The sequence below is a fragment of the Haliotis asinina genome, chromosome 10, assembly GCF_037392515.1.
Source record: "Haliotis asinina isolate JCU_RB_2024 chromosome 10, JCU_Hal_asi_v2, whole genome shotgun sequence".
In the NCBI taxonomy this organism is placed as follows: Eukaryota; Metazoa; Mollusca; class Gastropoda; order Lepetellida; family Haliotidae; genus Haliotis; species Haliotis asinina.
In genome coordinates this window covers 40,121,847-40,149,603 of record NC_090289.1, presented here as the reverse complement: position 1 = coordinate 40,149,603, position 27,757 = coordinate 40,121,847, and the positions used below count along the sequence as shown (strand labels likewise).

Genomic DNA, 27,757 nt, shown 5'->3' with positions numbered 1-27,757 from the left:
TAACGGCGTTTCAGTTTGTTGATAACACACGTTAACGAACGTTTCATATCAAACGATACTGGCTGTCTTCACATTAACATCACATATATCTATAACCACCTTTTTAGTAAAGCAGCACCTTAAAAATTACAAAAAAAATGTTTTGTACGATTCCGACGTTTTAATAATATGTGTTTATGGGCCAGTATATAATAGTGAAGAACGGTATTAGCTAAAAAGGGGATCGTATCCTGCCCCAGTGGTGACACCCATCACAAACTCATGCACAGGTTTGTCAAGCGTTGACGTCACCTGACCCTGTATACATTCTTTAACATGTTATAGATGCTTATGCTTTTAATTGTGACTCTAACCCTCATGAAAGCAATTATACATGTTAAAACAAAATAAGATCTATACTTAAGTTCAGTGACTTTTCGAACTAAACATATAAGCACCACTATAGCCTACGATAGTTCTGAAAATAACTAAATAACTAAACTGTTCCAAATTATCATCATTTTTAACACCAAATGACTTCATATAAACATTAAAATTGTCGTCGTGCTGGGAATTATTTTGAAAGTGTATGTTTACGTTCCAAACTTTCATTTAAGAAACCGTAAAGCAAACAGAGGTGAACGTCAACTGTATCTGGCAGTTCAATGGCAAGGCAACCATTCATGTTAAACTTTCATGTTTTCTTAAGATTCTCATATTTAAAAAATCCGCATCGTACATCAAAGCGTGTCAGCTGCTGAAACGTCTGATGTTGTGTGTATATTTCAAGCATGATGGTTCTTTTGTAAGACTTCCAGTATATTACCATAAACATCGTTATTATATCCTTCTATACGTTGGCTGCTAGCACATGTACTGTGATTTAGAAGTGATCTGTGTGTGAGATTAGGATTAAAGCGCATATGAAACATATGGTCAAATTCCGTTATTTCAGATGGAACAGTTAACGTGAAATTGCTCGGAAATTAACGAGTGTTAATATGAGAGAGAGAGAGAGAGAGAGAGAGAGAGAGAGAGAGAGAGAGAGAGAGAGAGAGAGAGAGAGAGAGAGAGAGAGAGAGAGAGAGAGAGAGAGAGAGAGAGAGAGAGAGAGACTGGTGCAGCCTGACTTAAGTAAGGTGTATTGTTTACCATTTCGTTTTTGTAAACATGCTTCCACACATAAATAACAATGAGAAGTAGACGTGTATGCTCTGCAAACATGTTTATAGCATCAAAGGCTTTGACTTTTTAATGCAGAGCAATGTATAACCATTGTCTGTAGCAATATAGCAAAACACGTCTTCCGATGCACACTATTGTCTCTATGTTTCTTCCTTAAATGAGTATTAGGGTAAACGAAAAAATATTGCTGCATGTTATCCTGTGCCAGAACTTATCAAAAAACCCATTGTAAGTGTCAAAATACCCATTTTCAGACATAGTAGATATTTCCTTGAAGTAAGCACATAACACAAACAGGTGAAGTGTTCAGACTCGATTCTGTAATCTGGGAATATCACGCCGTTCATTGTACAATAAGTATTGTTGAAGGTTCTGATTGTAAGAATGGCCCTGGAAGATGGCACGATGGAGGAAATAAAACCTTTGTCTCCGACTGTAGGAAGCATTGCACCTAACCGCTCTGTAACAAACAATACAATACATAATTGTTGCTGTAACATTTGTAAACAGAGAAACAACAGGAACAGGAGACTCAAGCAGAATGTTCAAACTGGTGTTACACCATTTTTGGCATAACTTAGGAATACCTAAAAAACCCAGACAAATACAAAAGTAAACAAACGAAAAAAAACCTCTTGTATGTTGTTTAACGTTTTGTTAATTCAGATATTCTCGGATTCATATGTAGACCTACGTTTCTACTATTTACATCACTTAACATACAATGCTTAGGGCATGTATGGATAGACACATAAACTGATAGACGGAGGTCGTAACTGGAGACTTAGCAGATAGCGTTGTCGGGCACGGTGTCGTAGTAGATGGCGTTTTACTGTACGCCGACGTCAGCTCATAATCTCAGTCTCTGGGTTGGCTGAACCAGAATCCGTTAATTACCAGCTGTCGTGATACATGTATTGCGTTGTGAGAGAAACGTTATAAACAAACATTGCATGCCACGTCATCACAGGAGCAGTCGTGAAGAAGCCGCAAGTCCTAGTGATTGCGCACTTGCTTTCATGTTATTTGTTTTATTCCTTTAATTGTTGGTACATAAAGTTTAAAAGATATAACTTCAAATATGTTGGCAATATTTCCTCTAAATAATGTGCATTCGTACACGAATGATCCATAAATCATTAGCTGTGTGAACACCTAATTGTGTAAAATATATGAAAGTTCATCCTGGTGATATCTAAGGACTGGCAAAACTAAACAGTCATTTCAAATGTGTTCTCATCAGCCCCTGTCGATTCCATGGAATGCTGGAACGTGAAAGAAGTTCTATTTCGATTCGGCTTTGAATAGGCCATTGGAAGTGTGGGCGTATTCCTTGGTTAGAACGAATTTTATCTCTACTAATACATACAAATAATAGCAGACATTGTTTTCATTTATACACGTTGACGGTGAATTTATGTGATTCGGGATAAAAGCAAACTGGTTGTTTACAACAATCAGCTTCACATCGTTTCCATCGCCATAGAAAGTTATGACTATTTATTATCAAAGTCTTTGTTCAGATACCTTTGAAAACACATGCCGACGCCAATGGTATTTTTATTTATGGTCAAGAAACATATTTAACGCTAGTTCGACCCTTAAATCAGGCGACATTTCATGTTTCATTTAACTCGATATATTATGTCGGCGAGGACGAGGGGGCACGTGCTCCAAGTATAAAATACCGATTTCGTTCCGGGAAATTTCATGACCTGCAAGAAAGAACTATTTCAAGTTTTCCGAAATGAAATGATCAGACTTTACTCAACAAGAAATGTTTACGGCCCCAGGAACCTTTTGACCATCGCACGCGTTCAGAAAGCATGGCTTCGACGAGAGATCTTGGATGCGTTTGGTCGAGCGCTCATGCGTCCCTAACCCTATAATTTTGCACAAAGGTTGTAAAGAACGACGAGTACTTGGGTCGTTGCTAATCGCTGGATTTGTATTTCTGCTTACGTAACCTCTAAGCCATGACGAAACTGAATGCTCGCCTCATTGGTGCTTTTGATGAAGGCGACGCTTCGTTGTAATTATGACGTTTTGAGCGTTCCTGAGTAAGAGACAATTGATTATGCCAGAAATAGATCATCAATATGGGTTTCTGCTGAAGCAAACGTCGACAGTTCCACGTTCATAGTACAAATTATTCCTGACTTTGTAGTTGGTGTCCAAGAATACCGTTGCCTCAATCGCGCCAAATTAATTATTAATACTTTAATGGAACTTTGTACGTTAGATGAACTTTTACCGAATTCGTTTGAGGTATTGTTTATCAATGAAACATGCTTTAAAGGAAATACATGAATCAAGTTCTGTTAAAATTATTCTTACTTCAATTCATTACAACCTAGTGGCATGATTACTAATTACCATTTCTAAAATCTTTAATTAATAAAGTTGCCCTGTTGAAATTCTCCGCGGACTCGTTAGACGAAGTTCTTTTATAATCAAAAGTTTTTTAATGTCATAAAGTGAGAAATGTTACACTTTCAGTATCACTGATTAATTCTGCTACCTCCCAGTTTTCAGTAAGTGTGTAGCGAACGATAGCGAGCTAAATGATAAGGCTATCTTTTATGGGCAATAACTGACAGCATCGTTTAACTCTCCGTGGCTACCTTATCTCTCAATACAGACAGAAGAATATAAAATATATGATTCAATTACCATCAAATCAAGAAGCGATGGTTTTTCCCACCGCTATTCAACGACAGTATAAAATCAATGTACATGAAAATGCGTTTCTAAGCCAAGACTGCAGGGTAGTCTGATCGAGCTTGATAAGGTCGTTTTCGATTTGGGGATTAGTTACGCCTCCGGCTTTCTTCACCTATCAATCATTTCTTCCGACCTTCTGATTGGCTGATGATATCAATGGGTTCTGTCTTACGGCTCAGTGATCGCCTTGCCTCTTTGAAGGCGGGGCGTTTATAATCATAAGCTTCGCATTCGCTGTGCATCCATTCTCTCTCAACCTAATGATAGTACACAATTTGAAGGCGTTCCATCTATTCAGCAGAGAATATGGCAGCAACTGTCATTGGGGTAAGTTCATGTTGCACATTGGAGAGATATTAATACTTTATTCTTTTCCCGTATCCGCTCCGCGCTCACTTTTGTACCATATATCTGAGTGCACGAGCCTAAGCGGTTATTATGAAAATCGAAGCGATTGCAAGAGGCGTGTCGGGGACTACATGCGGAATAAGGACACGAAACAATTCACACTGACTCCGAAGGGGTGATTTTGAGTGTGAACTGGCATATGGATGTCTGATCGAGAGACACTGACTCTAAGAAAGGAATATATCATCTGGGACATAAGTACGTGACATCCATGCTACAGTATTCTCCACCTGTAAGTAATCTTGTGTTGTCACGCTGTCACGCTGTCACGCACTCTGTGTCACACTTCCCTACCTGTCGATACCACTGTGACATTGGGCTCTTTCACGATTTTTTATTTCGAAATTACCGGTTGTATTGGGACCAGGCAGTTTAATGCATGACGTCAGTCATCTCAAGTAGTATTCTCCGACATCTTTAATTTGGTTCATTGCGAGTTTATGAATGTTGTGTTGTCAGAAGGTTGGATCGAAACGTTTGAAATATGACGCCGTGGCCACGATACACAATTATTCTAACGCCGTTTCCTTTCATGATTCAACAAATATGACTAATTATGAGTAATTTTGAAATTAACATTTTATGGAGAAAAAGGCAAAAATCCTAAAGGTATGGTCGATATTGACGGGAAATCATCATCCCACTTAATTGTATATTGCGAACTAATGCTTTATGTTGTTTTTTTTCTAAGATGAGATATTCAGATCATTGCAAAATATGTTTGTTGGGTCTGTTCAGACAAATGATTTCTGACTACTTGTCAACGTGTATGTTTCCACAGATGAACCGCGAATGTTTAATCGTTTATCCAACACCCAACGACATCCGCCATATTACATGTGGAGTGCAGTAAGTGTAAGATGAACCGTCAAAGATTATATTACTAGTATATCTCATCCGAATCAATGCCCAAACTGTCAATCAGAACAGTATATGTGCATATATTTCAAGAATGTTAGTTATGAAAAACACATTATGATCTATAAACAATGCATTAAAACGAGGCGCCAAATTTGACAAGAATCGGCGAGAAGTGTGCTGGTTGTCCATTGCAACCGAAGCGTTGGTGTTGATGTGTTTAGACAAGGCGGCCGATGTGCTCAGTAGCGGCGTTGAGATATTTCTATCATCGTGCTGATAAGTGAAATAGACTACTGACATCTAGCATGCATGCTCGTCAATAGTCAAGCTGTAGTAATTCGTAACTGTAACACGCGCGTTGCGTGTTGCTAGGTGCAGCAATGATAGCATGTCGTGTTAATGTATCAAGATATGGGGTCGTGTTTATTTCACATTCGTTGCCGGCTTTTCACGTTTATATTGATAAGAAACCACACTTGCAAGATAAGATTCATCACAATGAGAATGAAAAGTCACGTTTTCCTGCTTATTATTTCGTTTACGTTGGCATCTTTTTGAATGATTTAAAATGAATAAATGTTCTATATTCATCAGAGAAAACACACTGAATTCGGAGCACATTCTGATATTGCTATAAACATTTAAATTCAAATCATTTTTGTCACCTAAATTAAAGCATTGACAACAAAGATTTCAAAACCAGTCATGTTCTTAAAACTTCTAAGTACAAAATCTGATTATTTTGCCAGAGCCCAATGAGTTCTTATTAATAACATTACTTCACATGACGTACATATTTTATTTATAACAACATTTGAAATATACATTTTATGCAAAATGACAATAAATTTATTCTGTGAAATTGTATAATTATAATTGTCATGGATCTGTTTCTTATTACGGTCTGCAGATTGTCATTTTCTTATGATTGGCCATGGAATATCTTTGTATACACGGTCCAGACCAGTTGTCAATTATGTATGTATACCCATAAATCAATCACAATAAATTCATATGCCACAATAAATGCATATGTGTTTAAACTAAGCGGATGTTTTATGAAACCGATAGGGTAGAACCGCCATGTACATTAAGCAGTATAAACCGAGTGTTGTGTGACCCAGTTCACCTGTAATTGCCCATCTTGCTTATAGCTATAAATCTCGACATAGTTCTGTGTAAATATACATTCATATAGCAGGTATTTAGCTACAGTCGACTGAGATTAATATATTTCATATGCATATAGCGGAACACCGGTTTCAAACACAGTGAGTCGGGCTGTAGGCTGGAGGTGGAAGGCAACATAGGTCTCACCTGGAAGGTCTAGTAGTTCTTAATTCACAATATTTGGAAATATATCACGATATGGATGACACCAAGGATAAGGATCCGGATAAGGAAAGTGTAAGTGATATTTGGAGTCCGATTAGTGTGTATATTCTCGAGTGTGGACATGTGGATTTCGCTTTACCTCTAACGACAAACATATGTACCGAAGTGACCCGAAAGAAGTATGACATCACTGTTGTCAATGAAATTGTATCGACAATAGGGAATATACTCTACATTGAAAATATAGGTTTTCAATTAAGAGAACGTTTTACTTTCGATGCTACCATTCACACATCGTTGAGCCGTGTTCTTGCCAACAAAAACCGTGTTAGGATTTAAATGTTTACACATGGAACGTTTCAAATACCTCCAAATATGGAACTGAAGGCTATGGGCGACAACTTGTCTTCTAGGTAAATACTGTTTTCAAAACTATTTTGAAATACAGATACTTGCTTTGAATTTAAGTATTCAATGCCAAACACTAGTACTCGTTTCTTATTTTGAGTGGTGAATCCTACTTAAAAAATCTCCTTTACGTTTGAAAGAAATGAAAACCCAAACAGTTTATACAATGATGTTGTTGAATATATCTTCGACTGTTAAAGTGTGATCTTTGAGCTCGTTCAAGGTGTAGCAGTGTGCACCATAGACCAAGTTTTAAGAACGGTGTTTACTTAAGGTAGGGGAATGAAATTAAGGACTTAAAAAGGTTTTAAAATTTCGGATGATAGTTACTTCCTGAGCGATCTTCCCCTGTCGCTGTTATCGTTAAAACACGCACAGACTGTGTAACACTATCGGACTGCTAGCTACCAGTCCATCTACCTCCATTGTTGATTTCGCCATTATCAGTTCGCTTAATTAGCTTAGGAGAATTCGGAAGTTATATATCAAGTGCCCCCCTTTCTTTAAGATTTTAGTGCTCAGAAACATTAACAAGATCAAGAGTATTGTTTACATTTTCAAAGTGTTATTATTCAAAGTTATTGGCATAAAAATAAATTTTCTAACATTTATCTTATACTTTCAAATGCTGGGATGTTATTTTGATCCACATTTCATGTAGACATAGTTTGCTACCATTGGACGCTTTAATAGCAGTTTAATTTCCAGTTTAAAGCTTTAATAATTATTAATATTAATAGTTGAGCAATTTCAACATTATTTCAAAGATAACAAATGATATAAATTAACCATGAGCTGTTAACAAGAATGGTTGACTTTTGAAATCAGAAATTTCAATTTCATGTCGATTTCATTATTGTCAACATATGGTATATTGGAGTGAAACACATTGCTGTCACTACTGTCACAGTGGTTGCTAACATATTGCACTTGGCCTTCATATCGACAGTACATGTTGTTATGCATTATGGGACATGAATACAAACATTGTCATGTTCTGGACTTTGTATAAAAGTCATTTCCAGATTAATCATTATGAGAATACGGCATACAATCGTGCACCGCAGACTTACTGTTCTGCAATTATAGGTACGCAAAGAGCTTTGGGAATGAGTTCACGTGTATGATGTGAAAATTTCAATTTGTAAAACAATATTGTACTTGAACATATGAATAATTCAGTTAATTTGGTAATTTGTGTTCACAATTGTTGAAAATCAACAGTTTGATTTGATTTGAATATGAGGCCATTTAGGTATTATTTTAAAATAATCCAAAATGTGTACATGTAAATATAGTAAATACAAGTAACTGCTACCCGACATGCTTTCTATTTTCAACATATGTGTGACGAAGACACACTGGATGTTTATGAAGTTTTTTAGAAATGTAGTGTTGTAGAAACATACGTCAGGATGATTTGTACTGACAGAGTAAGTCTTATTTTAAAGATTCAGAATGTCAGTCCCCTGGCATAGATAAATGAGTTAATATATGAATAAATCCACCGAAACGTGCGAAACTCTTTCACATTTTGAAAATGAGTTTATGATCTTGGAAAGGGTTCCAGCAAACTGTATTGACATGTAGGTCTCTCGAACGTATTCAGGTGTTTTTTCTTTTATAAAACTGTTTTCTTGTGACAATACCCCAAGAGCCTTCAAAGTAATTAATTTACAGTCGTCCGCAACTTGATAGTTTAGACACCGATATCGATTAGGGGGCCATTTTTCTACCACGCCACATAGTCTAGCCTGTCTTAATCATTCGAACTGATTGAAAAACACATCGTACATTTAAACCGCCCACAGTGACGCCTAAGTATTAATTTTCGTTTCGAAGACAATCGAATAATATCTCCATGAAATTCTCCCCAAGGGGGTATCCAAATAACGGTCAAATTCTGAAAACTCCTCCCACCCGAAATCCAACGAAATTAAAATAATTTTCGATTCAAATACCACTTAAATGAACCTTTAACACCGCTGTTAATAAGATAACTGTATAGGATCATTTAAACTAATTCTAAGTCACCGTAGCATGGCATCAAAGCCAAACAGATCATCCCCCGGTCCTTCACGGCGTTGTTTTGTTTATTCAAGATCGTCTAAGATAAGTTCTAAGTCAGGGGAGGATTCTTGGGGTCGGTGCCAATGCGTGCCGTTATCAGTGGGAGTGATAGTCTTGATAGCGTAACAAAACGCGCATCCGTGTTATTCAACGTGTCCAGACAATTGAGATAGTTTTATACAGGAAAGAATTTTCTCACCGTCGATTGGTAAGAGAGGTCAGTTTGGCGTCACCGACCACTGTCAAGTGTCCCCTCGGGCCACTTTGACTTCACTACAGTTGTTGCCGCTAACACTTAATTCTTCCCTTAATTAAGTGAATGTAACACGTAGTGTAGATGAAATAAATTCCAAAATATCTCTGCACTAATATAATTATATTTGTTTTAAATTTAGGTGGTGGAATGATGCTGAAACCACGCATGAATGTAATGGAAAAAGCATGTACATTTTTTAAAAGTAAACTCAGAAACCACATTCGCATTCGAACAGTGTGTGCGTGTTTACCAAACAAGGTAACACATAAGAGCATTCTTTTGCTAAGTAAAGCAGAACGTTGTTCGATGAGAACATTTATTGCAGGTATTAGATATTTCTTAGGACAATGATAATTGTTTGTAGTAGTTTTTATGTACATATTGAGATATTGAGAGATATTTACCTGTAGAAGGCATTGAGCGGAGCGAAGGTTCATGTAATAGATGACACCGACAATTATGGCTCTTATCAAACATGACCTGATTTCTCTACAGTGATTATTTTCAAGGTAATGAAACTGGTATAATTTCCCATTTAACCAGCTCGGCAAAATTTAAAAGGCAATAGAGAGAATACACACACACACAATACCAACGCAAAATAATTGACTAACACATCGTTAACTGAAACGTTTGTTGGCTGAAAAAGACCTCTAAAGCTTGTAACGTCTCATAACTGTAATATATTTGTTCTATAATGTTCAGTTTGAACAAATGCAGGTGAATACTTTTCGACATAGTGTTTTAGTGAAGGCAACACTGATGATACAGTATTGTATTACGAAACCCAAATATACGGTACAAAGACAGGTTTACTTCAACAATCGCATTTTGATGATTTAAATGCATCGCTGATTATATGAACTTAAACACCGATATTGTCATCCATAAAACTGAAGGATAAACTGTTGCTGAAATCCAAAACATTTCCATCGCGAGGTCTTGACAATTCCCATCCTTAACACCATCCCACCCGGTCAAACATAGCCCACCCTTACTATACCCGTCCCACCCAACTAATCCGAATGTAACCATTTTTCTTGGGTTCACACGATCGTTGCCGTATAAATGTGTCTCCTATCAGATTTGCTGATAAGTGGGAGGGTTGGGGATAGACAGGCCCAACTCCCGTGGGAGTCAGGTCCTATACCTGTAGCTGAGATGGAGCTTGTAGGGTATGATTGATATATACCTGTACAAACTTTTTCCTTCTTCTCAAGGTGATAGTGTGTCTTGAAAACAGATAAGGTGTCTTCCCATGTGTAACTGCGCCACGACTATGCGCTTACTAAGGCCTTGAAGGCGTGTAATTTTAACGAAATACTTAATATACATATCTGAAACAAGACCAAGAAAGTAAATCTTATTTATCTGGGAAGTTTAATGGCAAAAGAAACAACTCATTTTTCGTCCAAAATCTTTACATTAAATTATGGACACAGTTTCGCTTTCCATTATTTCATCAAATCTCGAGACGTCTCGCGTGATCTTGACCCCTCTAAGGGCCACTTGATCCCATTGAACACAACTCTTCAGCCACTTCTCGCGATTGCTCGTAAATTATCGCGCCGCCTCTCGTGATTTGCGCGGTCAGGTTGCGATTACGACACGCCGAAATCTCGCGAGAAACTAAATTACCCAACAGAGCCCAAGAAGCACTTCTTCACATGACGATGAACGGCGAGCGTCATGCGAATATCCGTGCCATGGGCTGCGCGATGATGATCAAGTATCTAATTTTCAATTTAAACAAATTAGACTACAATGGACATTCAAAGTTTGCCCAAGACTAAAATTCGGATTTTTCGGCTATTGTGTCCAAAGAATTGCAGAACAACCTATCTGAATAAATAGGTTTGAGATGTCTACCGCAAAATACGACACTTTATTGATGGCGTGGCATATATTCTTCTGATATGAACATTAAAGAGCATAAATATGAAATATGATGATGATGAACTTGTATCATCATAACCTCTGATGATACTGGATGAAATGACAAATAGGAGCATAATGTATGAACGTGGTGCTACGGGATTTTGCTTTAAAGTATATGCCATTATTTCTAGTAATAAAATTGATTTTGGCCTCTTACAGTATTTCATGATGTTTAAAATGTACCAGTTAAGTATTAGAGTTTTCATTGCTGGCGTGTTAACACATTTTTCATTAATCCCTCATCAACGACTCCTCAATTGTGTGGATTCCTTGAAAAGCCCAACCGGTCAATTTCATGGCATTTACGGTTTTGTTCGTTTCGTATCCTTTCCCAAATCCCTATTTTGTATAGTCAGCTCCTCCTCCTGTCCTCCCCCTGTCCTCCATTCAACCCTTAAACGTTCCCATCTCAATATTCATTCCAAATCCCCACCCGATTGGAACCCTTCTCAAATCACCCTTATATCCCCCGCCGCCCCCATGCAAGTATTAATCTAATACTGTCCCTTTCCACCATGGAACCTCACATTGCTAACACTCCCCTTAACCACCCCTAAACCTCATCCTTTCCACCCCCAAACCTCCCTCAAGGTTCCTAAAAGCTTAATATCCCATTTGTCATACGATATTTGTCATTCCATGTCAAATTCCCAAACACCCCACTTCCACCCTGAACACTGAACACCAGTCGACACTAAACCTCTCTCAAACCTGTTAAATGTTAGTCATCCATTTATCACGTGTATTTCTTCAAATACAAAATTTGATAAGCCGAACCTATCCATCCCAAGATTCTTCTGAACGACGTCGTGGGATTCAACGAGATGACTCCAAAATCATTAAATAATGCTCACTATTTCTAAACACATTTTTTCCCTTTCATTTCAACCGCCTTCGTATTTCCAAATCATCCACATTCAGCTAAAAAATGCATAACATTAGTGAGCTATCAACCAAATTGTCCGTCTTTTAAGACATTATTTGTTTAATTCCCGTCTCGCCTCGTTTTCGTTTTTCCAATGACGTAACAGACCTCCGGAAGGTGCAAAGAAAACAACCAGCCCACGTAACCTATGAATTCTGCACGCCTTGTCGCGTGTCTCCGACTGTCTCAATGGTCTTAGATCGACACCAGCAGCCTGGCCTTGCCGGCTTGACGCCAGGTTTGTTGAACATTCGAAAGGAAGCTATTCCAAAAGGAATTTGAGAAGAATTTAAATGGATGGGGAAATATTTGAAATTAACGACACGCTTTTAAATTAAGTTTGGTTAACCTGTTTTAGAGGATGTCAATCTGCTAACTTTAGAGTTTTAAAACCAGAATTATTTTCAATATGATTTACGCTTGGCTCCAAACCTAATTTGAATGTCATTTACTTTTGCAACAAAAAAACCCGAACATATATGCCGGACGAAGTCAACTGTGATATTCGAAAAAAACCGTAATTTTCTCAGACTCAAATTAAATCATTTTCTAAACGAAAATACATAACTTTAAAACATGTCTTCAATTTTCACCCCTTTACTGAAACATTAAGTATGTGTAATTCTTTTCAGCGCTTTAATTCTAATAATTGCCTCTTTAGAATTACATATGTATTTCTTCAAAGTGTTTAACATCTTACTTCAATTGTAAAGTGAGCGTCGTGTGAGTAACTTACTGTCGTGGAGGATGTTGGCAGGATGTTCCTCTTTGGGGGACCAAGGGATGGTCATAAAGTAATAATCGGTGTTTCAGATCTTAAAAGGGAGGGCCCCAACAATTTCTCTTCATTTGGCTTCCCAGTAGGGTAGAAGAACTGAAACTTTAACCCCGAAAACTACATGAAGGTGCTTTGGTGATATGTAGGAAAATAAACACAATTTGAAACCAAATCTTGATTTAGGACAGACGCGTGTTTGTTTCTCGGTGTAAATGAGGGGAGATGCATTTAGTTTTCCATTTTGTCTTTCGCTGCACAACATACTGCTTTTAAACAAACTGAAGTACATTAGTCCAATATAAATGATTATCACAAGTATCATGTGGGTTTTAAAGGCTTGAAGAATGTAATCAGATTTGTTGATACAAGATGAGATCAATTAAATGTATAAATAAACACAACAAATAAATGTTATTTATTTTTTTTACAAAGTAGTAATTTAAATCTTTTTATCTGTTTATTACGTAAATCTGTCGGTGCAAACCCAGAATTATTGCCTTCCTTTAATGTGACTATAAAATAGTTCAACGATCAAATACACAACTCAGTTTCAAGTAGTTAACGAGCGACACAAACTTAATGTCTTTACATATCTGGAAATTATGATCAAACGTGTAATAATAAGTTCCATTAGCACAGTGTCAGAAGTTTAAGTAAGTTGCGGTAAGTTTAAATTTGCATTTATTTGAAATGCAAAGTGGAATATTTTGCTCAGTCAAAGCTGCCATGCGAGGCGGTGACCCGATGTAGATTCTTTCTCACGATGTCGCTCGAGCTGTGTGAATGAAATTGGGAATAAAACTAGCCCGGCACATGGGTCCTATTACGGTAATTTGGCCTCCCTTGGAGAAAGAAACTCTTAGAAACGATGGAGGGACTTCACATCGAGAAATGGCAAGTTTCTTCACATATCACGGTTTGGGTGAAAACTTCAAAGGTGACGCTCTGCGGGGTTTTTGTAAACTGAAATTGTTTTCGTAGTTTGTTGTATATCCAGCATATATATCATTCTGTAGACGTCATAACAATGACATGTTAGTTTTGGGGGTACTGTGACACAGATTGAGAAATAATGAGAGGGTCGCTTTCCGCAATATTTCATGCCACTACCCAAAGTAGGAAGTGAGATCGGAGTAAGCTTGATGAAAAGTGACAGCAATGTTCATGCTAGCAGCGTTTATCACTGAAACAATCTTATGAAAGCCACTTACGACGAATGGCTGGTTGTAACGAATGGTTGGTTATGGCGAACAGTATGTTATGACAAACAGTTTGTTGTAAATAGAAATTACAAAACCCATAACAAATCTCTGCTAAAGGCAGAGTAAACTGTACAATTCTGTCCAAATCATGAACATTCAATATATGTCCCATTGCTTGTAGCTGATCTTACCTGCCCAGTGACAATGTGTGAACTTGTTAAAGAACGCCTTCTATGGGTCATGTCGATGCCCACACCGTGTAAAACGTATGTATCACGTTCGTGTATATATGATTATAGTTTAATTTCAAACCTAAATACCACCAAACATATAGTGATATTCGATTGGTGTACATATTTGCGATGGAAGACGCAACACGCCTTTTCATCATCCCGCTTTAATATTTGTTCTGTTTAATATTGGAAAACATGCACGTTTGTCATTATAAACACATATAGTCGTAAGGAATGTACATTCCTTCATCTGACAGTTTAAAGCAATGAATCGTGAAACAACTAAACATTGCTTGGCAATTATCTCTGATTTGCACAATTAAGCTTTGAAATCCAGTCGAACAAAAAAATTACAAACCCTTACAAAAGTAATTAGTGCTAAATGCATATTCGCGTTCGAAATTTAATAATCAGGCATATATATAATAAACGTATTTGTATATTTTTATTCAGCCTTTAAATTCATGTTGCCGCTTTTAGCATTCTGTATGAGTAATGTGTACTTGTATGTTTCGTATATATCGTAAAGTCAGCAAACTGTTCGCGACGATTTATTAACTTCTGCCAAACAGGAGTTTAAGGTAGGGTTAACTCCTTTTTGAACATCACTGCACTGATATCACTGGGTTTAAATCAATCTGAGTACGATAGTGGTATTATTGACAATACAGAAACGAGGTACCCATCTGTACTTCATCCCAGTGCGCCTGACTTCCATCGTAATAGATATGGCGTTGAACAGAACCAAAAGCCCCACCTTTGATTCAGCCCTTTACCCTTTAGAAGACCTGTGTGGGTTAAGAAATTAATGAAAATCTATCAAAACTGAAACTTCAAAGAGATCCCCCGTTTACCTCAGCGCTGTTCGTGTTACCACAACAGCTTTGCCAACGTTGCATGTTTACACATCATGGACATCAAATAGCCGAGTTGATCTTTTCCTATATTCACCGTATTATCGTCCAGGTCCAAGCTTTCATTAAACATATTCTATGTGCTATTGCTATCTATCTGTCCCGGAACACCCAATCTTGAGCGGCCTCGTTAACAGTTTTCTTTGCTTTGCTAAACGCCCGTGTTGGTTGCAAGACAAAGGGGTTGAGTTGGTGGCTAATCCGGCCGAAGACGTATCCCTCACGAACGATACCCCAGCCGTCGTCCAAGAGACGGGACCACGGTGAATGTGGAAAGGGATCTCGGTACGCTGGGCCATTAAGTGCTGGGAGTAGAGCTGAACAAATTTGATTGAGTCAATGCGTGGCAGTTAATATTTTGAGCCTGTAGTGAGCTTCTGTGGAAGACACGTAGCAATACAATGGTTAGTCTTTGTAGGGCCCTATGCCAGAGTATAGTATTAAAGGACCGGTCTTTATACAAGTAAACACGGTTCTGCTCTCGCTGTATCTTGTCACTAGTCGCAATTTTCCATGGCCGGATTAGTTTATTAAGTAATTGAATATTAAACATTTAATGCACCGACTGACTCGAAGCAGATAAAAGGTAGACCTTTGTTGTGGGGTTTTCGCTATTTCCCAATCTGGTGATGAATAGGGTCACCTACCCGTATCCAAACTTCTGTATGGCTTGTTTGTGAGTGTATATGCTTCATTTCATCGAGAATGATACTCACTCAAACCAGGTGTCAAAGTTGACTAATGGTTTAATATAATTTGAGATCAAAACAGGACGACAAGAGTTTTATTAGGCACATCTGTCATCAGTATCCGTATTCATACGTCAGGCTAAGGGTATCCGAAGAACTACTCCATACTTCAGACACTCGTCAATGGGTGCGCCAGAAACTAATGAATATGTCATAGAAATTTAGTATTAATATTTTCAGAACAAAGTCCCCTCGTACAGGATATAATTCGATTAACTTCAAATGTCAAGTTATTCTTCGAAGTGTCACGAATCCCCGGATCGAAATTACCAAATACTATCACATTCAAACAGTGAAGGGATGAATATTAACATGACTTTCCTTCGTGGTCTGTGAGGTCTGAGGTAGATTACTGGATACGCTTGAGAAAAGGTCTATGGTGAGACGGCAAGCGTACACTCTCTGGCGTGTCCCCTCCTCTTCGTATAGTTGTTTAATGCACATAAATAATGAATGCACTCGGTCAATGGATTCAAGAAGGCCTCATGTTAGATGTCGGGCAAATAGAAGCACTTTGTAGATGAAATAATAGTCATGGCGTAGACGAGCCCTTGATTGGTTGGATTAAGTCTCTCGACTGGAACAGACATTGGGGATATGAAACGTAGCAGAAGAAATGACCTTTCAGAGGGGGCATATTCTATTTGTATACAAACTTTCGTTTCCTCATTTTGAGATATGATCATGAACTCTGTGGCAAAGAATGACTCGTAACACAAGATACAAACGGATGGTCGTCATTGTCTGCCCTAGTTTCTTTTTTGCGAGGGTTTTTAACTAGAATCTACAACATAAATAGTTTAACACTACCGATGCTTATATACTCATGGAAACTAATAAGGGAACATATGAAAGTATTCCTTTATTTTCCCCAGAATTTCATTCAAACTGCAACACATACCTAGTGAAAAAGCCTCGTACTTTCACGTGTTCCTTTATTTGTTCCTTATTTGAATTTCGATATTTTAAGGGATCACATGAAATTCTGATGTCCTGACTGTACTCATACTTTACTCATTTATAGGAATGTCAGACAAACGCGTCATGGTTATAACAATTCTCAGGCATTTAACACAGTATGTTCTCACACCGACACTTTGTTTGTGGTAGAGTAAGCAAGCGTATAATAGTTACGATATTTATTTAATTCATTTTAATTCAAAATGATGTTGATCTGCCTGATTCAAATGTTCCCATATCTTTCTGAACCCCATCCTCCCTTGCCGTTGCAACGCGACGGGACCGGCGACCCCTAGGGCACATAGTGTTATATGTGCTCAAATACATACATCGTATTATCCCGCTCACGTGGCCCTTAGTGGATCTGTGAGTTTGGGAGGGGGGAAGAAGGGCACCCGCTGTTCGCGGCAAGCAAACCATTAAACACCGATGGATCTTTATAGCGGGTTTAGTGTGTTGAGCGTGAATACTCGGGACCTCCAGCTTATCGCAATAGTTTGACGAAGCCCAGTTGGTGAATACTTTAAGAGGACACATCGAGCTTGTCACGTGACGTATTTAAGGAAAGGCAGCTTAGAGAACCTTTGATGAGCCCGCGGCTGTAACAGCCATTCAACCATCTTTGCCCCCAGTGCTCAAAGAAAACCTTTTAATATCGTCTTTTGATTTGTTCTGACATGTTTCCATATTGTCATGGTCAAGGTGGCTGGTGGCCACGCGCTCAGACCAATGGTCATACACAATGGTCATCCGTGACGCTTCCATACCCAAACTCTGTGCACTCTAGCATTGTTCCTCTTCATCACTTATTTATCACATCGTCAACTTTGGTGTTATTCTTGCTCAGTCACAGACCTCACAACCACAACACCGGTCCATTATGGTCCTGCTAGTCTACCATATGCTCCTTGCCACTTATTGAACCAACAACAATCTATGGAATCCTTTAAGGGCCACCTCTCCTCCAGCACATGGCTCGGAAGCAAGTTGACAGATTTAAAACGCTTTGAAATTTGAGAGTAAGATAGGCCGAAATTGTGGCTCATTGTAACAAAGCACCTGGGTACATGTGGTGAAGTTTTCTCAGCATTTATAACAAAAGAGACACTTTTAAAGGCGGAATTCGGTTAGCTTTTAATATTTCAAGTAGTGTTGATTTGCAGATCAATAGTAGGCACTGCGTGCTAATGAATACCTCCGATAGAGGAGTACATTTGCTTATTCAATTAGTATGCGTGTTCTCGGAGAACTTCAACATTATAAACACTTGTAATGAACAATAGGCAATGATGTACGCCCCCAACCTTTGGTAGCATACAGAACATGGTGAGGTCGAAGCATTAAGGCTCCTTGACAATAAGGAACCCTTGCTTTTATTTGATAATAAGGACCAATAGCAGGCTGATACGATCTTGTGTTTCTTAGCATAAACATTGTTGAGGGGATAGGTACAACGGGTTTGGACACTGGTAGTTAGTATGGAAGACATTGTTCAAAGCGATGTGGATATCGATAGGTGTGTTCATGTTGGAATAAAAGACATTTAATGTAACCTTGTATTGCGATTCTCTGCAGTAAAACCTCGATACTCCAGACCTCGGATATTCGGACACCCCGCACTCTGGACAGCGACAATGGAATCACTAAACAATTGAATATTTTGCTAAAAACTCCGTCGAATCCAACTCGTCGCTCAATCATTCAGTTTGAAACACAAGTTTGGGGGTTGATGGGATGGATGGTTTAGGCTGATGTACGGAAGGGGGAAGTGTGTATGGTTTCAAGACGATATGGTCACCGTCTTTTTCTGTTCCTGGTATAGTATCATGTCTTCACAGGTCTCTGTTAATCTGAGGAACTGAACCATTCTTGTACACCTTTCTGTTCGTTCATTCTTTCAGAATTTTAAGTTGTGCTTCAGTTACTTATCGTTTTATCTGTCATGCTTTGGCTGTATTGGGGAAATATCACACTGGTTGTCTTATGAAGCATCTGCTTAAAAAGATATTTTCAACAACGTTTTAATATTATCAGTGATTATTTTCACTAAGAACGTCGTGACAGGCTCCCACTGTTTATTATTTGTTTTGATTCTAAACTCAACCTAGCATTAATATTTGAAAGCAACAAATATAGATTAAACAGATCTATTGACTTTTCGCTGTCGTCGTTGTTTCAGAAATAAGGAAATGTGTCGATCTTCATTCCTTAGAGCGTAGTAAGAACAATTACCTAAACAAATGGGAGTCATTGACATTCAATATTCTTCAAGAAGAAGAATGCCAAGAACAGACATCTTACGACACGTCTGAATTAATTCCATGGATATTTCATGAACTTGGCTCTTAGAGAATTGTGATTCCGACACCAAATAAGTCGTGGGACCGTTTTCATGAAATATTCATCAGCTGTAGGCAAAACACTTCCTGAATAGTTGAACTTGTTTCAGAACAGGGTTGGGGTTTCAATAAAGGGATATGATTTTCGCTAATAGCTTCGCAAATGTTTAAGGATGAACATTCATATTTTATGGATTTGCTTAATTGTTTTCGGATTGAAGCGTTATGATTAGTAATTGGTAATAATCTGGTTTTTTTTTCAGAATTCCATACATAGAATGCTAGCTGTTGAGTATATTTCGAAATCGGATATTATGCAAGACATGTGTCTGGATGGAATATAGAACTTTGAGCAATCCAGACGCAATTATTTCTACTTTATAGCACAAGTCTATATCACTCAATCACCTGGGATAAATGTAAACTAATACCTTTAGTTTGGTAATCAGTTATCATATTCTTAATATTTTGTTTACACGTATCGAGGATCCTGATATATTATTAAGAGTGCAGTTCATATAACTAATATATGTCATATCAGTAGTACTAAACCAGACAAACGCTTTAAAATATTTTATGTTTTAGTGTAAAATTAATCCTCTGTGTTCAAACACCAGATTAGATGATCAAAGCTTTCAACTCAACGCAAACTGTCGATTCATTGAAACACAAACAGGCGTGACAGAGGTTAGAAGATCAGATAGAATATGCCAAGATTAGAGTTTACGTATTGTGTTCAATTTTCAAAGAAATGCATGACTTAGCAAAATACACCAACTTATCGAAACATGTTTGTAAACCCTGAGTAATCCAATCGGCTATGTTTTTTCACCAAAGAATAGTACAATTGATCTTTCACGAAAGACAGGAAAAAGTATCATCCTACAGCCTAAGTCCTTTTTCTTAGCCTTGGGGAAACCTAACTTAATCCGGGTAATAAAAATGTACCGGTAATTTTTTAAAAAATATACTCCGATTTTTGTCACCTTAGGCGCGCCCAGGTAACGCAAAGCCTCGCTCTATCATTGTTAGTTTTAAGACAGTCGGCGTTTCCCTTTGATGTGTTCTCCAACCGCTCCGTTGTGAAATCATTCTGCGTGGCTGCGTTCCCCCCTTCCCACGGTAGGACGAATCGGGCCTTAACGAAGTGAGGAAAGGGGGGTTAAATTTGCCGGAAAAAATACCCAGTCTGTTTCATTGTCACCCGATCGTTGATTCCCTTGATGCCGGATTAGATGGCTACTGTTTTATCTTACGGCGGTTGTGTTGTAAGGGTAGGTGCTCACGACTCGTACTATTAAAGCAACTAGCTGCTGTGGAGAATCATTGACGATGAGTTCATGGTTGCTACAGGACGTTGATCGTTTCTTCTCGCGCGTTATCCTCTCAGCGGGGGCCCATTGCAAGTATGATGTTTGTTTACACTATTTGTATGATATACCTCATCAGTCTCATGCATGCCATGTTTACATACTCAGACGAAAGGAGTTCTGTGAAACGCGAAACTTTTAGATATTCTTAACCTCGCGTGCACATGTGCAATAAATTAAAAGAGAGATTTTGTTTTGAAAGAGGAGATCCCCCGCGAACAAGCGTTTAAAACATTCAATAGCATGTTTGCCGTATCTTTTCACAACATTTTGCCGATTTTTCTCACAGTCAAATGATATCATTTTTCGGAGGTGGTTTTAAATTAGGTACTGTCACATTGAAGATGTTTAAATGCAGGTTTGCAGTCTTTTCAAATTGCTAATCCGTTTGTGACTAGGAATATATTCTGACAAGCCGATGACATAGTTTATCAGTAAATAGCCATGATATGCATCTCAGGAGCAGACACATTACCTACCCTTTCGATCTCAGTTACTTTGTAGAAACCTGTCCGATGACACAAAAATGTAATGTATATTCCGCAAAGTCATTGTGAATTGCTCCTTAGAGGGAAATCCAACACACCTTTATTAAATTAGATGTAAGATTAAATTCCTTTTTCTGGATTATATTGATTGTGCTGTAGGATTATGTATTCAAATATAGGCTTACCTGATTCTTTAGGAGATATTCATAGTTGTCACAATAAGATATATCTTTTCGACTCCCTGCTCTGAAAGATCATAGTAATATAGACAAGCGCTCCTATATGTAAATGAAATTGTAAGTGTTTGAATTTAACGAACAAAATTCTGACAATAGAGAGTCAAACCTGTGAGATTTAGAATCTTATAATCGTTGAGATTATGTGTCATTTCATGATAATAATTTGAAAATTACGTTCACAGAAATTTATGGATGTTTGCTAATATTCTTTATTGTATCATTTGAAACATTATTGATAAAATCCTTTTGTGTTTACCATTTCAGTTTGAATAGAAAACATTTAACAATATGAAACTTGGCTGTGATTGCAAACGATTAGTTTGAACCATAAACTATAGAATATACACGTGTATGTTTTTATTCTGAAGGAAATCGGAGACACGCGACGAAGCCATTGCCGATATGTAAATAAAATAAATACAATAAATAATTAAATAAATAAAATTATTTTAAATATTTTTATGATAATTTCAATGACAATATAAATAGATAAATCTCATTTTATTTTAAGCCAACACGTAATAAGACTTTTAACATGGAATTATATTCATGCAGTGTGTCATCTACATAATCTTTCAATGTCTGACAATGTTTCAACACAGTATACCCGTATTCTAACGATGTAATTACCGTATTTACTTTAATTTTTGCAATTACTAATTAAGAATAACTATCGTGTTATTACTCTTGTTCGCAAATATAATCACAAAGTTAGTTTCTTCACTAACACAATCTTCGTTTTCATTCCACACAGTGCAAATCTTTCTATAAATACTGTAATATGATTGATGGTCCGACGAATGAAAACGACGTTGGAATAGAAATGAGTTGGTCAAATATTTGTCTCCATGAAAAGAAAAGCCACGAGGCTCAGCCATTATCGCGTTAACGGGGGTGTCGATTGTCGATTTGAGTTGGCAGACCAATCATGGGAGTGGTCACCGCTTACATTTTATCAAGGAATAATTGCAATTATTATTGACTGTTCTGATAACAGTAAATAGTGGTCAGTTGGAACTGCTCACAATTGATCACTGGTCAAACAATACAAACCCATCAAACAGGGGAACTTGATAAATAGTGTTATTTGCAAGCTGAAGCATTGTGCCGATGCGACATAATGTAAATTGTGCGAATTCTAGAAAATAAAACAAATTAATTCATTATATCACGGAACACTAATGTCAAATAAAGAGCGTGGTATGAGGAAAGATGTTAATCAAAACTAGAGATGTTTTGTTCAGTGTGACAGAGAAAACTGGAAACATATTTCATAATAACTAACAGCAATTAAGGACCATTTTGCATCTGGATTTTGTCATTACTTTGAGAGAAAATAATAGGAGGGTTTGATTAGCGTCCCTTTTCATCAGAGTAAGTGACAAGTAAGTCTGTTTGAAACAGGCGATGTAGTGTGAATGCTACGGTTGTTATGTAATAAGAAAGTAACCAAACACTGAAACAAATACATTTCTTCAACTGTAAATACTCCTGTTAATGCACAAGGTCAAAAAAGTTCTGTCAACAAAAAACAAACCATCTAGATCTATATATGTGTAATGTATATAGGAATAATATATTAAAGCGAATTTCATATCGAATTTGCGAAAATCATCAAAAACTCAAATGCTTAACAAGTTTCTCAGGGGGCAAACTTTTTGTCACAAACGGCGGTAATTTGACCAATAGATCGATGGAGCATGTTGAGAAGCACTGTCCCACTGTTCAAAGGCTCGATTTGTTCATTCAAATATATACTCAAACCAGCAGCTGGTCTATTTCCTAAATCGTTGTGCGTTATGTCAAACCAGACAAACGTCATGAAAACTTCTAAACCATTTAAACATTTGAAACAACATGCTTCCGGGAGGTTTCGGGCTTTTTTTCGAATTTCACGATATATTTGGCTCTGGCTTTGTGTCCAGTGCATACCTCAAGAGACGTATTGATGTTTTCTTTGAATGCTGCCTCGACATATGCTTAAGATGAAAATGTACAATCAATAACCGCAGCTCATTGATTCTCATATGCATGTTGTATATAGGAATATTCCACGCGAAGTAAACTAAACCCTAAGTCACCACGGGCGAACTTCGGAATCACTCCTGAATCTTTCATTCACACACGTCACGGTTAGCCAATAAAATGGATAAACAGAATTCAGATATAAAACTCTTTTCCTGCAGTTTTACAAAGACCAAACAATGTGGACTGGTACAAAATATTTCTTATATTCTAACTTTCTACTTAGGTCCCCCGTGATACTGACCTGTCACCTGCGTCTATTCGTAGCCACTATTGCGAGAGAGGTTTCTTTATGATTCACTATACCACGACTAACTCGTGTTTCTTGGGGTTGAACGATGAATCTTAATAGCGAGTTATTTAGCTCAAGAGGCAGGGCTACCCGACTGACCCTCGTGTTTCTATGCACACCCGGCCGACACTAATCTCCCCCATCTGTGATATTTTGCCATCTGGTCTCGTATATTATAAAGATTTGGATAATACCCCCACAATCCCGTCTAAAGCTGAGACAGGAAGGATAGGGGGAGGCTGGTTATAGAGATGTCCTGTCCACGATGACAGATCTGTCTTGACACTGAGGTACCTGGCTTTAAGTTGGGGTTTTCTCACAGATATAGTGTGACGACGATAATCTAGAGGTACTCGTCGTCGTCAATCTGATGATGATAGCTTATCACTTTACTTATGTTACTGCAGTGTGATGGGATGAGGATGGGCTGGCTTTGGGATGGGTAGGCCATCTCACAGTTGTTCCGAGACCTCGGGGGAGACGGTCACAGAATAGTGGAGGGCTGGTATAGTTGTTTTTAAGCTTTATTTTAGCTTGTATGATTTTTGTACGTTTGTATGATGATTATTATGCCAATGTATTCCTGTGCGCGAATACAAAATACCTTTGTATTCTTTGATAATTACTGTGTTATACTTACTTAAAATGTATTTTTTTTAACTTTCGAATATTTCTATGATGTATTTCTAAAAATTACTTAATATATTTTATTATATTTTTCAGGATCCTCAGCCATTTGGCGGAACACCACTTGCAATGCTAGCAGCTCAGTGCAGCAAAATCACAAACAAGAGCCCCCCACCATTAGCAGAGGCGACAGTCGGCAAGAGTTTTGTCCCTTGGAAGAAGGGTGTTGCTACTAGCGATAACCGCAACCCGCTACATCTTACATCACAGAGAGTCCCTACTCTCAACCCCTCGTTGTCGATGACCAGTAGTGGACTAACCTACCCTCGGTCAACAATCAACTCGTCTTGTTCCGGAAGCTACGGAAGCGACATGCTGTACCCAACAACAACGTCTGCCTCTCAGAGCGACATCTCCCAGGCGGCATTCCTCCAGAAGATGCACGGAGATAGCGGTATAGGAAATTCGAGCTTCGGAGGAATGTACTCAAGGGTTCCTTCAGTCACCGGCCACCATTACGAAGCGTGGCCCTTCGCAGCAGGCATGACGTCATCACACCCCCCGGCGACGCATACGTTGAAGACCGAGATGACGACAACGGTAAACGGCGGATCGCCGTGGTGGGAGATGCATTCTGCGAACATGCACTCCAACCCTTCCAACTGGCTGTCGGACATTCCCAGTTCGGCCTCTGGACCACATTCTCAGATATCCAGTGGATATCCATCCTCAGAATATCCCCTGGGGTACAGCCTACCATCCGCCCCTAGTTCTCTACTCTCCTCGGGCCAACATTTGTTACAGGACACTTACAAATCTATGCTCCCTGCCCAAGGGGAACTGGGAGCGTCCAGTGTGACCCCCTTCCTCACCCGACCGGGCTTGTCTGGGATCCCCAGTCCACGGAGTCAGAGAAGGTACACGGGAAGGGCGACTTGCGACTGTCCCAACTGCCAGGAAGCAGATAGACTCGGGCCCGCCGGGGAACATCTCCGGAAACGGAACATTCATAGTTGCCATATCCCTGGCTGTGGTAAGGTGTATAACAAAACCTCACATCTTAAAGCTCATCTACGTTGGCATACTGGCGAGAGACCGTTTGTGTGTAACTGGTTGTTTTGTGGGAAAAGATTCACGAGGTCAGATGAGCTTCAGCGGCACTTGCGAACGCATACCGGAGAGAAGAGATTCGCTTGCCCCGTGTGCAATAAAAGGTTCATGCGCAGTGATCATCTGAGCAAGCATGTGAAGACCCATAGTCAGTCAGGGGATAAGAAAGGCAGCGGAAGTGACACGGAGAACAGTCAGGAAGCTGTCAATGTCAACACATCTCCTGCTAACACTGCCGCACAAATCTCACAAGTACCCATAAAAGAAGAACAGGCAATGAGATAGAGTTATCTCCCTTTGTGTCCTTGAACATATGACTTTGACTGTCAATTCAATGAGACAGTGATGGTGTAACATTCACTTTTTGTGAAGAACGTGCTCTGTGACAATCCCTTGACACAAATATTATAGAACTCCATATGACGTCATTATGACGTAGTCGTGACGTCACTTCCAGTGATAACCATTTTAATCACATTTTAGAATGGCTTGTTTCATGTTATTGTAGAGAAACCGTCAGATTATCGGTTCAAGAGACAGTTTAATTTGTCATCAGTACATTTGTCAATCTTAACTATTCTCATACCGCAGCTTCGGAAGTTTAAAGACACAGGTCACACTTTCAGACTAACGGGGAATGCATATTTCTTTGATCTTATTCACACAACGATATTTGATATTATTTATAAATGTATTATCTGTGACAGGAGGATCTGTGTAGTGACTTGTATTGATAATCTGCAGCAACGAAAAGTTACTTTTACATCCCATAGGTAAAATTCATTTCAGTCGCTCATATCTGTATCTTTTCAACAACACATTTAGTATAATTGTTACGAATGGATAGTTGCTGCAATGCGCATATCCTTATTTCATATGATTCAGAGTATCTGAAATTAATGCAGACTAAAAACAAAGGCATATTTGACACCTGAATTCTTGGGTTAAAGGAGTTCGGTACAGGTCTTGGTTGGATATACTTTGTTACTAGTCCAGAAATGTTCATACCTTTACAAGTGTTTTTTTAAAATTGTTATCGGATGACATTGAACATGTTTTACACTGTTCATGTGCGTTCTAGCAAGTACGTGTATGTCAGAGCGGGTATATAATACACGCTAACTGGAAACAATGTGTAACTTGTCTTTTATTACAACTTAACAATTGACAGTGTGCAAATGCTACTGTATTTGAATCCTTAGAAGATGATTTGTTTTCTTTGGATTTTTAGTGCTTTTCAATTTCAACTTTAGACGAACCGAGGCAATTTATTTAAATAACCAAAAGTCTGCCATTGTTCACTAATTTGTTTCATTCAGATTTCCCCGAAAGGTCAATTCAAACCACGATGTATTTGAGATAGTCGCACCCAACGTAACAAAAACTGCATCCAGCTATTCATATTGTTGAATCATCACATGAAGCGCATCTGTTATGAAAAGTTTTTAGATAATATAACGCTGCTCATCCCATCCGAAGTTCTATAAAATTCAAGAGATTTGGAACATATTGTGGATGCAAGACGCTTTTTTCCAGCTAGAAATGCTTGATCAAAATAAAATCACAATTTGTTTTAGTTAGGAATTACATGCAAGAACTATTCTTCATGATTATTGAACCATTAGAGATTTAAAACAGAAGAAAGGTATGCATTTTTAACGTGTCCGGTTGTGAGGTTTTGATGGGTGTGAATCTGTCTGTCTGAAGTAGATAAATGTTGACAGCATGGTTTGTTAAAAATTATGCTGCAGTACGCAAAACATGTTCCTTGTGAATATGTTTGTAATATTTGGAGGGTATGTTTCTTCCTTGATGTAAATAGTTAATTATTATTGTACAGAGTGCTAGGTAAAATGTTCAAGGCTGTAATAAATCTATTTGATACAAATATGTCGTCGTTGTTTCATATAGAGCTGTTACACTGACGATGACAATTGTCAGTTTGGATAGGTTACGATGACGTCATTTATATTCGTTACGATGACGTCAATTTGGACACGTTACAATGACGTCAATTATCGTCGGCACTATAAGCCCATGGAAAATATTCACGTTGTTATGACGACACGTTTGATAAGCCGAGAGCTCTTGTAGCACGTGTTCGGGGTAACAATTCGTTCATATTACCTTTATAATCAAAGAAATATGGTTCAAACTGATACTCATTTCTTGAGATATTTGTTCAAATCAACCACAGAGATACGTGCTCCTTATAACCTACATAAGACTGGCACATATAATATATTTTCTACTCCAGCTGTAGAGACAGCATCAAAATCAGGTCATATCAGGTCAGGTCAAATTTTGGAGGGTGAAAGGTGTCATGCAAGTTACTGGATACC

General features: G+C 38.2%; 1 protein-coding gene across 3 annotated transcripts; it reads left to right on the top strand.

The window, feature by feature from the left end:
- The first annotated feature begins 4,144 nt into the window (after positions 1 to 4,144).
- LOC137299047 (transcription factor Sp9-like) lies at positions 4,145 to 27,303 on the top strand. Of its 3 annotated transcripts, none has more exons than XM_067831525.1 (2): positions 4,145 to 4,215; positions 24,402 to 27,303. In XM_067831525.1, the coding sequence occupies exons 1-2, from the start codon at positions 4,195 to 4,197 to the stop codon at positions 25,698 to 25,700; spliced, it is 1,320 nt and encodes a 439-aa protein (XP_067687626.1). In that variant the 5' UTR covers positions 4,145 to 4,194; the 3' UTR covers positions 25,701 to 27,303. The 3 variants fall into 3 exon arrangements, with proteins under 3 accessions (XP_067687626.1, XP_067687625.1, XP_067687624.1); XM_067831524.1 differs by lacking the exon at positions 4,145 to 4,215 and adding an exon at positions 4,288 to 4,528; XM_067831523.1 differs by lacking the exon at positions 4,145 to 4,215 and adding an exon at positions 6,441 to 6,564.
- Positions 27,304 to 27,757: the final 454 nt, after the last annotated feature.